General features: G+C 40.6%; 1 protein-coding gene across 1 annotated transcript; it reads left to right on the top strand.

Annotated features, from left to right (window-relative positions):
• The first annotated feature begins 396 nt into the window (after window positions 1-396).
• On the top strand, window positions 397-7,547 carry lhx5 (LIM homeobox 5). The gene is made up of 5 exons (XM_041203428.1): window positions 397-566; window positions 2,390-2,613; window positions 3,351-3,628; window positions 4,352-4,517; window positions 7,162-7,547. Exons 1-5 carry the CDS (start codon window positions 397-399, stop codon window positions 7,545-7,547), a joined length of 1,224 nt encoding a protein of 407 aa, XP_041059362.1.
• The last annotated feature ends 6,334 nt before the right edge of the window (window positions 7,548-13,881 follow it).

The following is a 13,881-nucleotide window of genomic DNA, read 5'->3' as shown; positions in this document are numbered from 1 at the left end:
TGAATAAGGATGCGCGAATTACAGCTTCGTACACAAAGATGATGGAGACAGCATGAGCGCCGAAAAAAGTCCCATCTACCCCAGATAGGATGATTTTGAGTTGATTGCTGAATGTGTAAGGATAGCTTCAAGAAGCAAGATGAGCTGCTAGCAGGCACATCTGAGAGTAAAAGAGGATTATTTTGCATTTTCCAGCTCCTTCAAACTTCAGGGTGAAAAAGCAATCGGACCCAAAGCGTGCAGCTTCGGCAGAGAAGGGTAAAGTAGCAGCTGCGGACCTGACAAGAGCAACTTGAACGGAGCAACTGGATTTTTAAAGTACAATCTGCAGTCACTTGAAATTACGTTTTTTTTTCCAAAGGAAAAGACAAGATTGTATTCCTGAAGCAAACCACGATGGTGCACTGTGCTGGCTGTGAGAGGCCTATTTTAGATAGGTTCCTCCTAAATGTGCTGGACAGAGCCTGGCACATCAAGTGCGTCCAATGTTGTGAATGCAAGTGCAACTTGACTGAAAAATGCTTTTCAAGAGAAGGGAAGCTTTATTGTAAAAACGATTTCTTCAGGTGAGTTCGATGAAGTTCCGTGCTCATTTTAAAGCGACAGGGATTCCTTTTAAACATTCACCACGTATGATTGTGTTTCTATTTAGCACATCTGACAATGTGAAACCCACCAGACCGGTGAACACTGTTTGTCCCCTGAATGTGTGTCGTCCATTCGCACAGATAGACCAATTATCGAGCTGAGTTTAAATAACTCTTAAAAGATAATTAAAAGCTCATAATTAAATAATAGCAGCAAAAACCAAGAAAACACATTTCGACTTTGATTCCCGTATAGGCCTCCAAAGGCTTAGTTGCCGTAGAACTTTAATGATATTTTGGATGTTACACGAAACAGTCCAAATTGTTTTCACCCGGGATTACAATACCGCAATATGCGATCTAAATCTATTTAGCTAAACATCCGTAACTATCATTTCCAGCCTGGTGGTTACGCTCAGTGGATCTAATTGTTTCCGGGTCTATTCAACCTTCCGTGCACCTTCCAACACACACAGCCAACACGGAGGACATTTAAACGGGGACTCAGGTATATGGCAAGCTACACTGTGACCTGTTCACAATCGCACTGGTGCATGTCGAAAGTTTGGAAACTTTTAAAGGTTTTAGGCAGTGCCAGCGAAAGGAAGTTCGGTCCAAGTTTTAATTCAAATGCCAAAGGCTTTTAATATGATGTTTTTATTTATTCAGTAAGTGATGGACATACCGCAAAAAGCGTGTTTTATTTAAAAAAAAAACGAACGTAAACTGCAGGTGTCTGGAAAGAACACTTTATGACTGGGCCTAATCGACGTGCACTTAAATAGGAAGAATAGGACTTTTCTCTTTCTGGCTCCTTCCAATTGCAAACAACGATTCTTTTAAGGCGCCTAATGCAGCAACACGTTAAACGTATCTAATGATTCTGTTAAGCTGCAAATGAACCAATTACACCTCGCGGATAAGACAAAGATGACTTATGATCTCTAATCCTTTTACTAAATCAACGTCATTGTCATAAAATCGGTTTATATGGCAGCTGTGCTTTTGAGGATGCGGCAAGAAATGACAGGGATAGTGTCGGGCTATGCCTGACTTTTGGTGTTCTAGCCTCAGAGAAATAGAGGTTGGAGGCTGTTGGCCTCTGTCAAATCCTGTCCCGGAATCCCCTGCATTTTCTCCGACCCACAACCAATCAACTCAAAATAGTAATAACTGAAAAACAAACTTTCGCTCAAGTTAAACATCAGGGGACTATGTTCACAAGTATCTTCCATATCACTTACTTTTCTCAGTGAATATATATGCATGTTTCTATGTATATCGCAGACCTCTTATACAATCTAATGCGTTCACCTCTAAGGGCAATGGTCATTTTGATATTCTAACTCTATATTTTAATTTTGTCATTATGGACTATTTCATGATCCGTTCTCACTTGTGGTTTGCTATCGTGTTTCCATTCTACATTAATTATAACGAGTAATAGGATCTATTCATAATTCAAAAGGAGTTTTTTGTTCTTCAAATAAGGACAGAAGGATACTTTCACAGCAAGCATTAAACAGTGAGGTGCAAGTGAAGACAATTTAAATGCAAATGAGAGCCCTCTTCAAGTCTTCTTGAAACGCATTTTATTCATAACAGAAGGAATAAACTGATCCGTTGCCGAAGACACTTTGTTCGCTTCCCATAAGCGAAGCAGTTGTCAGTTTCGAAGAACTGCTTATAATTATTAGGTCCTCGTGATTGTCCTAATTACACAATTTTCTCAATGAGATGGTAAAGGCTTATTTAATTAAGGAGGTGATATATATTTACATGGCGCCCATTTCTGTTTACAGGCGGTTTGGTACGAAATGTGCGGGATGTTGTCAAGGTATCTCTCCTAGTGATCTCGTAAGAAAAGCAAGAAACAAAGTCTTTCACTTAAACTGCTTTACATGTATGGTTTGTAATAAACAACTGTCGACTGGAGAGGAACTATATATTATCGATGAAAACAAATTTGTGTGCAAAGAAGACTATTTGAGCACCAACAGTTTAAAAGATACCAACTTAAATTCAGGTAAGGCCCGTACTTGTATCAACACCTAATGTTAATGGAAGACGGGTGTTGATTTTACCTGTATTCCTCCCTTATGAGGTGTCACTAATTTAAAACACCTTAATACATTTCCCCCCTTGGCTCCTCTTTGCCCTGGTCTTGTGTAATGGGAAACTTTATACAATCTTCATGGCCTCTTTCCAGGGCAATGCAAAAATCCTATATGCTTTGACCACATGCCGCGCGTTTGATGCTCTATTTACAAAAAGATTTTGAGATCATTTATTGCATACGGGCATCATGTGCCAGAATACGTCTCAGGTTTTCCATTTGTACTTGGGTGTAGTATAAAGTCAAAATGAAAGATCACTCCATTTTACAAACACAGTATCCTCTTCTGGAAGTTCTGATCCGTATGAAATTGCAACTACATGATGTGAAAATACACAAAATAAAACATTTCGTTAAAAATGAAAGTAACCTCTCAAAGCTTTTTAATGGGGAACTAAAACCAAAATGAAAATATTAAACACGTGTTTCAGGGAAGCGCATCTGTTCACATCCTATTGGAGATATGTTAAAATTGTAGCTAAATGATTTGGATTATTACATTGTGCTTGTTGGAAAGTCATCTCTCTTCCAGGGTAATACTGGCCGATGTTATATAGTTTGTCCTTTTCCTGCTGGTGAAACGTCAATAGCAGCTTTCACGGAAGCCTGCTTCTGACAGGTTAATAAAAACCGTTTGTGTCTTTCAGTATCTTCGTGTACAGATCGGAGTTTATCGCCTGATATCCAAGACCAGAATCTGGATGATACAAAGGAAACGGACAATTCCACCTCGTCAGACAAAGAGACGCAGAATAATGAGAACGAGGAGCAGAGCATGGGTACCAAGCGGAGAGGACCCCGAACCACCATTAAAGCAAAGCAGTTAGAAACATTAAAGGCCGCTTTCGCCGCTACCCCGAAGCCCACCCGACACATCAGGGAGCAACTTGCTCAGGAAACAGGCCTCAACATGCGGGTTATTCAGGTACCACCACGTCGTTGCTTTTTCGGCCCTGAACCACTTTACCTGTTACAGTAATCATCACTCTCAGCTTTACTGTTTTTAAAGAAACGTTTTGATGTTTAAGCAAAGGTGCAAATATTTCGAATCAAATATACTTTGTTGAAAATGTTGGTTTATAGGAGGAACGCTTAATCCACAAAGTATTTGCGTTTCATTTTATCCCAGGACGCCTTTCAAGAATTCACATTAAACTTTAAATGTGTAAAGGACAGTTCAGTTGTGCATGGCACCACTGAGAGAGTGCGGGCACTGGATGAACACAATGCTATTATGCTTAATGCCCAGACTAATTCCCTGCACACACATAATCAATCTGTTGCTTTGTTTTTACCAATAGCATTTACACTTAACGCTTTTTAAGATCCTTCCTGACGCGATCGATTTCCTCCTAACGTCAATCTTTTAAGCCTGTCAGAATTGTTAGAACGTTTTCATCATCAAATTGTTCACTTTTCAAACTTTTTTAAAACAAAAGGGTTTGGCTCTATCCTGGTTAAGTGTTAAATTATTGCTTGCAACGTCAATTTTCTACACACAATGGAAAGGTACTGGTTTAATCAACAGACACAGAAAGAAAGTGATTTCCATGAACTGGGCTGTCCTATTCTTCATTGTTTACATAGGTAGGTGTTATTAAACGCACTTGCTATATTTCCATTAAAGAGCGGGCCATTGTTTTGGCAGGTCTGGTTTCAGAACAGAAGATCTAAAGAGAGGCGGATGAAGCAGTTGAGTGCTCTGGGTGCACGGCGGCACGCTTTCTTCCGAAGTCCCAGGCGCATGCGTCCTTTGGGAGGGCGCCTGGACGAATCGGAAATGATGGGCTCTGCTCCCTACAATTACTATGGAGGTACTTTCACAACATTCAACTTCCAAAAGAGTTTATCTGCTGTTAAGGAGTGTCTGGATAGGGCCACTTTATTTTGCCAGGTGTTGTAATATCACTGTTTTCTCTCCTTTCTCCTTTGTTTTCATTGGGACGTGGAGTTTGTATGTCACCTCTCGGCGTTAAATTGCCACAATCTATTCTGATTTTCTTCACAATCAGAACGTTAAACGCGAAGCACAGTCGGACAGGTCCCTTTGTAATTCGGCTGCAAAGGAGGCTCCTGCTTTACATCTAGGTTATCGGCCGATTCGAATTTGCTGAGTCTGGAGTTGTCTCCTGTCTCGGGATTTTATTTCATGTTTAACCGCATTAATGCGGACAAGGCAAAAATAGTTTAACTCCTTTGCTACAAAATGCCATAGTTTTTGAGCTTTACAAAGAACCCAGATACATCACTCAGGGGAAGGACAGTTCAGATGTGCGTTTGTCACTTTGCATTGCCTGAATCATTTGTTTGTATAATGATCACCTCCCTTCCCCAGGCATCTTTTCTTGAAATCTTTTGCTAACTAGATATTTCACTGGAACCTTTAAGCATTGTGTTTTTTTTTGCGAACCGTCGCAATAGCTCCAGATATAACCCAAGAGTTCAATTGATAACCGCTTAGTTTACGTCCTTTACGTGCGTACGACCCGAATGGTCTAAGGTGCTCGGTTGCTATGACTTTCTCACTCGTTTTGTGGCATCTGCACGGGTATTATTGAGTGAATGATCGCAGCCTGTTGAGCTCTTTAATCCCCCCCCACCCCCCAACCCCCCGTAAGAGATTCCGCTCCGGCGCTGGCCAAGTTGCGCCCGATAAAGCAATGCATTGTGATGAAGCTGTCTTTTTGAAGAGAAGCCTAGCCCATTCAGCGTGCACTTTCTCTTGTGTTTCCGCGAACAAAGCTACAGCTGCAGTCTTTTGTCGGATATTCACCCAGGATTTGTTCCAATTACCTCGAACTCTTGGAGCATATGGAGGGTCACTTGCAGAGCGCCACGGCTCTGCTCTTTGCCGTTTGCTGCAACCGTCTGCTTCCAAATTCAAAACAGTACCTTTATAAAATCAACGTGCTTCACATTTTTAGCGAATTAAATGTAATATTCTAAGTATATACTCTACGTAACCACGAGAAATTCCCAAATGTATCCATCCCTGTTAAGTACAGTGGTAATATGAAGTACATTTTGACTGCAGCCGCGCTGACAGTTACCATTTCTTTGCCCAATGGTCTAATATATAAATCCACATTTAGTATATTACAATTTTGTCCCATTGCTGAGTTGTGTAAGTGTTAAGAATCCTTTAGGTAGAAATGTGTCACGTGTTAATATGAAAACTTATTACTGCACGAAATAGCCAACACCTAATATCACTTACAGATAAGAGATTACTTCTAGTTGCATTTAGACAGCAGGGAAATTTTTGGCACTCCTATAAATTATATTAAAAAAAACTTACCAGAAGCAGGCACTATTTTTCTATTAATTTGGCTGTAATTTTGCGGAATATCAAAATTGTGGCTGTAAGATCAACAAAGGGTTAGCATCAACAGGTTGCAAAAATCAATTCTGTGGTTGTGCTTTTTGTCTATTTATATACCTTTGGAATCTATGGTATCATACTTGACACCTTCATGTACAAACATTAGATTTTATAGATATGTAGTGACATCAGATTTTACTTAAACTAACACTTCGCTTAAACCAATATGGCTTTTGTTACAAGATTGATGTAGCAAATCATAAGACCAGGAAGTATCATTTGAATGCTAGCGTTTAAGTTTCCGTATTTTGTCTTCTACCATTAATAGTAATCAGTCCTTCTAAAACTACAAATATTGCTAACATTTTTTACTTCAGTAATTTTTAACCAGCCGTCCAAACATTTTTCAAAACTAACTTTAATTTGTAACCGGTAAATCAATGGATTTACATTCCTATCAGGTCACTCATATTAGTTGAAAGTAATAATGACCACATGATGAATAATAGTAAATCGCAAATCATATTTGCTCTGCGTGGGAATAGGGTCTAGAAAGCGAAGAGTAACATTCTAATCATGGTCACTTTACAAATCTGATTATAAAATCCGAAAGATGTTGCCTTTTCAGAATGAATACGAAAGCATGTCATGCACGAATTGTTTGCACACTGTGATTGGCCCTGCATTTTAAACGTCGACCAAAAAGTAGGAAACTAAAATCTACAGTAAAGTTTTCAAACAAGCTAGCGTCATACTTCTCAGCTGCATTTGCTAGTGAGAGCATGAGAACCACACTCCTGAGTGTGCAGTTGATAACGTTTACTTGTGATTATGATGGATGGGGAGAAACAAGTCCTCACTGGAGGACTGAATCAAGTCATTTTAATTTAACTTCCGGTAATATTTTAAACTGAATGTATTTTTTCATTTCATCTAAATGGACAACCGTATCACATTTCTGTACATCTTTTTAATCTAAACGGTACACGAGTGGTGGGGTGGTAAAGAAATGTTCCTGGAATGTAAGATGAAATTGTGCCTAGTTTTGAAGAATCCCATAGAAATGATTATGCTGAATGAATTAAATTGGAACCTAACTGCAAAGGTAAACCCGTTTCTCTTTTTATCCCACGCAGATTATCAGGGCGACTACTACGGCCCAGCTGCGAATTATGACTTTTTCCCGCACGGTCCACCATCCTCTCAAGCACACTCGCCGGCGGATTCCGGCTACATGCAGTCCTCAGGACCTGGGGGGACCTCACTCGGAGTACTTGAACCTCCCTTATCCGGCCACCATCCTCCCACTATCGGTGGCAGCGAAAACCAAAGGTATACGGACATGATTTCCCACCCTGACACCCCGAGCCCCGAGCCAGGTATGACCGGGCCGCTGCACCCGATCCCGGGCGAAGTGTTCAGCGGAGGACCCAGCCCGCCCTTCTCCATGTCCAGCAACAGTGGCTACAGCGGGCCGCTCTCACATCCGAGTCAGGAGCTGAATGAGACGGCGGTCTGGTGAGGGCGACTCCGCTCGGCTCAGTCAACGGGAATGATCACTGCGGCTCTGGCATTAAAGTCACTGAACTTTCACCTCTCTCCAAACACTTCGTCACAGCCCCCGGGAGCAGTAAAGCGCGGTGGGGGAGGGAGGGGTGGGGGGGGGTGGGCGGGAACCCCCCTCCCCCACCCGCTCCCTCCCTCTCCCACACCCAAGTGACCTCATTCGCCGGGGAGGGAGGTGGAAGTTGGCATTGCGCATGTGTCATTCGTGCCGCCAAGATGGCGGCACATCCGGTATGCGCAAGGGACTCTGGGAGAGGAACTGCCTGCTGGGAAACCTGGAGCTGCCACTTTGCACCGCCCCGCAGTGAGAGTGGGCACAAGGCACTGGATATTAATAGAGTTACTGGTTCTGTTGTTAATGTGAATAAAGATCGTTTTAGTTTCCACCCACCATCATCTGACAATCCATGTTTCCATCAGTCATAGAAAACCTGGCATCGATGATGACAATCACTTTTAGTGCTTTGGATAGTTAGTTCCCATCCCACAATCTTGGAGATTCCTACGTGACACCTTTTTAAATTTCTTTAATTAATTGTAAAATTGTCACCATTGATGTTAAAAAAGTAAACACTTGAATAAATATCCTTTTTTTAACAAACAGCGATAAGAAAGCTTTATTTCGGGAATTCTCTATTATGCTGAAAAGTGTGGGTGGGAGATGGGATTTATTGTAGATATTTGCTCATCCGCACCTCACAGTAACTTTGGTTCATTATTACACTGCCAGAACTGATAATAGATTAAACGATTGTCACTCTTCCTGTCGCAATATGCCATCCATAGAGCTAGAAATTAAATACAAATAGATTTGATGAAATGATGCAGTAATAATCTCGCCTCATTCAGGCATCCTGCTTTAACCGTGTGCACAAAATACTGGATACCTCAGTGGACATTACTCATAAAAGAAGAGTTAAACCCTTAGCGGTATATTTATGCAAGGTCTTATTCTGCAATCTGTTACAATATTTCAATGGCGGCCCCTTTGGCCGTCCCCTAACAAACTCATTGTGTACGTTATTGGAAGTTCGGCATAAAACGAATATGTATCGCTTTAGGCCGTTAAATATGACTGATTGTCGTTTTGTTCCTGTATGCCTAAATGTATGCATGGTTTAAAAGGTGTTACAAACACCATTTATAAAATGAATATAACTTGGCCTCAGTTTTTGAGGTATTTTGCTAAATTGAAGACCAACAAAGGTATAGTTGAGTGAAACGATTTTACGATGGAAGCGGTTAAAATCTCCAATATAATTTTTGCTAACCAGGCACTGTGATTCCAGCAACTTCTAAGGATACAACTTACATTTATTGTATGAATGAAATTGTTAGATTGTGTTAAATGTTAGATTGTTCTCATGAACTGAACGCAATTTAAAAAAAAAATCTCATTCTGTGTTTTGCAGCACTCCTGAAGAACCTCCTTGATACACCTGGTAAAAAAAGAATAGGTGGCGAAGGGCAGAATTTTCGGTTAATGTTAGATGGGCCGCCAGTAAGACTTGTAAATAGAGCAGGTAAAAGGGTGGCTCCAGACTAATGATTGTGGGGAGATGATGAGCGAGCTGCCGCATGTTCTCCTTTTCGATATTTTCGTTCTTTCACAGATCTATTTTACCAAAATGGAGATAGGATATTTAACCTATCAGTAATTTCTTCGAACTAAAATAACACCAATGCACCACGAGCGTGCATTTTTTTAGTCAAGTGCAGACCAATGCCATGTTTGAAAATGCAGTTCAGAGGCCAACCACCAACAGCGCCTTGTTGTCAGTATTAGCTTAAATGTTTTCACTGATACTACTTCACAGTAAGCGAAGTATATTTAATATTGTACTGTAATTTCCTTCAGAATCTTTGCAACCTAGTTTCCAATTGGACATATTCATTGTAAGAGTGTTTAAGCTGTGTTGGGTTTATCATCAATGAGCCATCAATCAAGTGAACCCCAATGGTGTGGACGGAAAGGGAATAGTCGAGAAGCTTTATGAAGACTAATGACTTAAATGTACATTATCCAAGTGTCTCGTACAGGATTTAACCCCAAGTTTACATTGGGAACCCCAGCCTTGTAGTGGTATTCCCCTGACTACACGGTGATTTCTGTTAGCTTTTTGGGATTTCTGTAAATCATCTGTTCACCTTAGATTGAGTCAGTAGATTTATGCAAATCTTTTTCCAAGGCTAGTTCCATTCGTGAATGCCCTAAAACAATGAAAATGTTATGACCATGCTTTGGTCTGAAGGGAGAGCATTGTGCTCTCTATGCGTTTCAAATTCTTAAATGTGCATGAATATAATAACCCAATCTGAAATAAGTTATATTATCATCATGCGCGTGCAGATGTTCTGGCGTGAAGGTACAGTATACTCTATGAATATTACATGACAAATCTAAAACAAATGTTGACATAAACTTCATTGTGTTCAATTTTGTGCTCCAAATGGTGCCCCATTTAAGAAACGGATTCCATTTTCAGGGAACACCGATTTGTGCAGGCTTTCTTTACCGATTTGAAGTTCGGTTGCCAGTATCTCTCCTGAATTTAGGCCGACAGTCTGACGACGGTGATCAACGCGGTTATGTAGATGGTGCCAATGAAATTATTCTGTAGTTAGTACAACCTTGGTTGTTTTCCTTGTTTGCAAACTTCACAAAGATTAGGATATGTGCGTGTCATATGTGTCTTTGGGTGTTGGGAGGAGGGGCATGTGAGTGAGCAAGTCTGAGCGAGAGCAAGAGCGGGTGTATGAGATGAACTGTGTGAGTGTGTGCACTCCAAGTGTGTCCTGTATGAGTGTGCTTTAGTTCATGTTAAGATGTGATATGCCTTTGTTACAGACTGCGTGTATATAGCATGTATTTGTGTGCACCTATGTTTGTGTACTATGAATGGTCGTACTGGCATGTACTTCGTGTACATACGTGTATGTCTGCGATCTGCGCGCTTGTGTGTGTTTTGAAGAGCTGCCGTATAATTTTTCAAGCTTTCGGTGAAAAATAGCAGGATTCAGTTTTGTCGACTTTCTATAATTAATGACCTCAGTTGTAATAGGATTTTGCAGCCTTTGGCACTGACTGGAAACACCTTTTTGCATAAGATGTAGCATACAATAGGGAGCTGCCTCTTGATTTATGGGTTTCTACTCAGGAATGAATCTCCCGGGTAGCTGGCCAGCAAAATTCATCAGAAGAGACACAGACGGCTTTTGTGTGGATGTGTGGGGTTTTTTTTGCAGTACCCGAAAATTGATACCTACTCGGAGTAGAAACGCAAATAAGAAAGTGGAAAACAAAAGCATTTGACGGCATTAATGGCAATGCAGTTTATTGCACGAGGTACTGCAAACTAATGTCTTAAAACAGGAGAAGGTATTCACCTGAACCTGCACTGTCAAGGAGTCGCTTATGTTTTTTGTTCCAGCTGTTACACCACAAAGCATTAATCAAATGCAAATCCAAAAAGGTCATTTGTAATGCCTAAAGGCTGGTTTAAATTCCCCAATATCCCTACTCCTGGGCTCCGGATAGAACTGTATGGAAATTTACAGCAAATAAAATTATCTCCTCTCCTCCTTGGAGTTCTGTAATTATTTTTTCTGACGTTTCTCTTCAAAGTTTATGCGGTTTGATTACATGTTGAAAAAAAATCAGTTCTGCCTTTTTAGAAAATATTTGCTTGGCTGCATTTGAATGTATGCAGTAGATTTGGAATTAACTGGCGTTTGGTTTGAGGGGAAACTGATGCTACACCATTAAGAGAAGCGTTTATAGAGTGTCGGCGCTTCAGATATGTTTAATATAAGGAGCTTGCTAGATATTTGAAAAATATGCTTTCACCTGAAGTTGCTGTATCCAAGATTCACCTGAAACTCTGAGCATTTTGGTTTGTGTCACTTGTCAAATCCAATCGTACCTCAACGAAAGTCTGCCAATATATATTCTTTACCTATAACCTTTATTATTTGTAGACTAATCCACTGTAATTATGTATCTGTTGTATAATTGCACAGATTTGTGTTTGCAAGTACCGTGATTGGTGTTGTCACGCGCGTTCTGTCGTGATAAGGCATTTACATAACTGCTGGAAGTGATCCCATAATGTACCCGGTAATTTACAAAATGGTTATTCAATGTTAACCAAAATGTTCACACATTGATGTTAGCAACACATCAACCAACGAGAGACTTTCTCCTTACATTCACGCGGGCCGTGGAAGCCAAGCTTTAGCCTGTGTGTGATGATTTAGACAGCCTATGTGTTGGCTGTGTTGGGTATTCATAGCATTTTGGGATGTAAGAGGCCACAGTCTTCACTGTTACTGCTGTTTGCATGTGCCCCCCCCCCCCCCCCACCCAATATTTGACTTGATTAGAGTTTAGTTTTGCTATGGTTAGGTCTCTTTATTCAATACTGTTACAGCAAAGAGTCATTTATTCGCCTTTGGCACAGGGTCCGACCTCACTATCGTTAAAAGTGGGTTAGTGAAAAGTTTCAGGTTGGGGATGTGGTTGTGGCCCAACCCTGGTCTATGAAGGGATAATTACGTGAAATTCCAACCCCATAATGACGGGGGTGGGTGTCCGTTTCCTGTTTGTTTGGAGTGTTTATTGCAATATGCTCATTGATTTGATTCGTGCAGGTCAGCACAAAGCACTGTAGATAATAAATCATGTAATTATGGCGGGTTTCATGGTGAAGCAAGAACCAGGAACCTCCATTAATCACTGGTAATTGTTAACTCAGAAAGTTAATGCTTGGATAACCGGGCAGTCGGGGTACTTCAGTTAGAATCATTCCCTCATCTTCATAGTATTTAGTCCATACCGTGGAACTTCATTTTGTCAACTATCCATCTTGTCATTCTTTTTTGTAAAGTTCAACTACAAAAAATTATAACCCAGAAATGAAAACTACGTTCTAATTTTGGAATAAATTAAAATACATAAGGGGTTGGGAGAATTCGTTTCTCTGGTGAATGCTCTGACCCACTAACTATAATGTGAGCCTTTCCAATTGCTTAATTCGATATAAGACGTTAAAGGAAGCGTGCCTTTAAGCAACCTTTGTGTGATATGAAAACGTGTAAATGAAACGACGCGCTGGAAAGTGCAAAGAAACCCAATTTATTATGTTTCTTAATAAAAACGTATGACGGTGATAAATTAAACCGCGCATTATTTATGACACAAGAGTTGATCCTCCGCTGTTTTATTAGGTAATGTATAATGTCAAAAACAGTAGATCATTGGTACGAACAGCAAGTGGCTGATTTGAAAAATATCAGCGTTCTTTTCCCTTTTGACAATCAACTTAAAAGATTAACTGGGTAAAGCTATGGAGGTAGACGAGGAGGCGAATCAAGATATATCTAAAAGCTGGAAGCTTTAACGAATAAGGAAATGGTAGGATATGTGGAAATGAATGATGACTGTTCATGGTTCCTGCTTTTTTATGTTTTACAGAACGTATGATCACGTCAGGATTTTTTATAGACCTAACTTTAACAAATACTAAGTACCAGAGTCCCCAGCAGCGTTAATGCAATGTACTGTTGGTTGTTTTACAAACCGTGCACTTTGATTAGTCCAGATGTAGACGTGGACAGTAAGTAAGCTGTGCTGGTCATAGACTCAGCACCGGTCAATCGGTCAGCAAAGGTATGCTAGTATCGAACGCCACAATTGTCTGAGAGATTCCGAGTTTGTCTCCTGACGATGTGCGGTGCAGAACCATAGACAGCTCCTAAAGGCTCATGTGGTCTAATCACATACAGCAGCCGAAAGGTATATGACACTATCCATCCAATTCAAGTGTGATTCTCTTTCAAAGTACCATTTTCAACCAGTCCCCTCCATCGGGATTCGGTTGTGGCGGAATTTGGCTAAGTCTCTCTTGCACTTTTTTTCTTACATTTCCGAAGAATTTTTACAATATTGCCAGATAAATGTCGCAATTCGTTTCATAGTGCAGGCCAACTAAATCCACAGCAACAGTGATAGACTTCAGGGTAAGGCCCACAATCTAAAACCCAAAACACAGATTATGAACCCTTCTCATTAATTTGACTCGAATTGTCAATCAGTATAACGTACAGGGTGTTTTGCAAAGGACCCGCAGCACATCACTGCTGTCGATATTTGTGTGAAATAATACGGTAAATGTGAGTGCTGAGGTTTCTTATACACATCTGACTTTTGAGACACAGCTGTTCCCTGACCTCGGGATTGGAGTGGAGATACAGGTCAGCCTTGAGGTAACGGAATTGCGCAACAGGTTCGA

This window comes from Carcharodon carcharias, chromosome 13 (assembly GCF_017639515.1).
Source record: "Carcharodon carcharias isolate sCarCar2 chromosome 13, sCarCar2.pri, whole genome shotgun sequence".
Taxonomy (NCBI): domain Eukaryota; kingdom Metazoa; phylum Chordata; class Chondrichthyes; order Lamniformes; family Lamnidae; genus Carcharodon; species Carcharodon carcharias.
The sequence above is the reverse complement of the archived record's forward strand: the minus strand, read 5'-3'. Positions and strand labels throughout refer to the sequence as shown.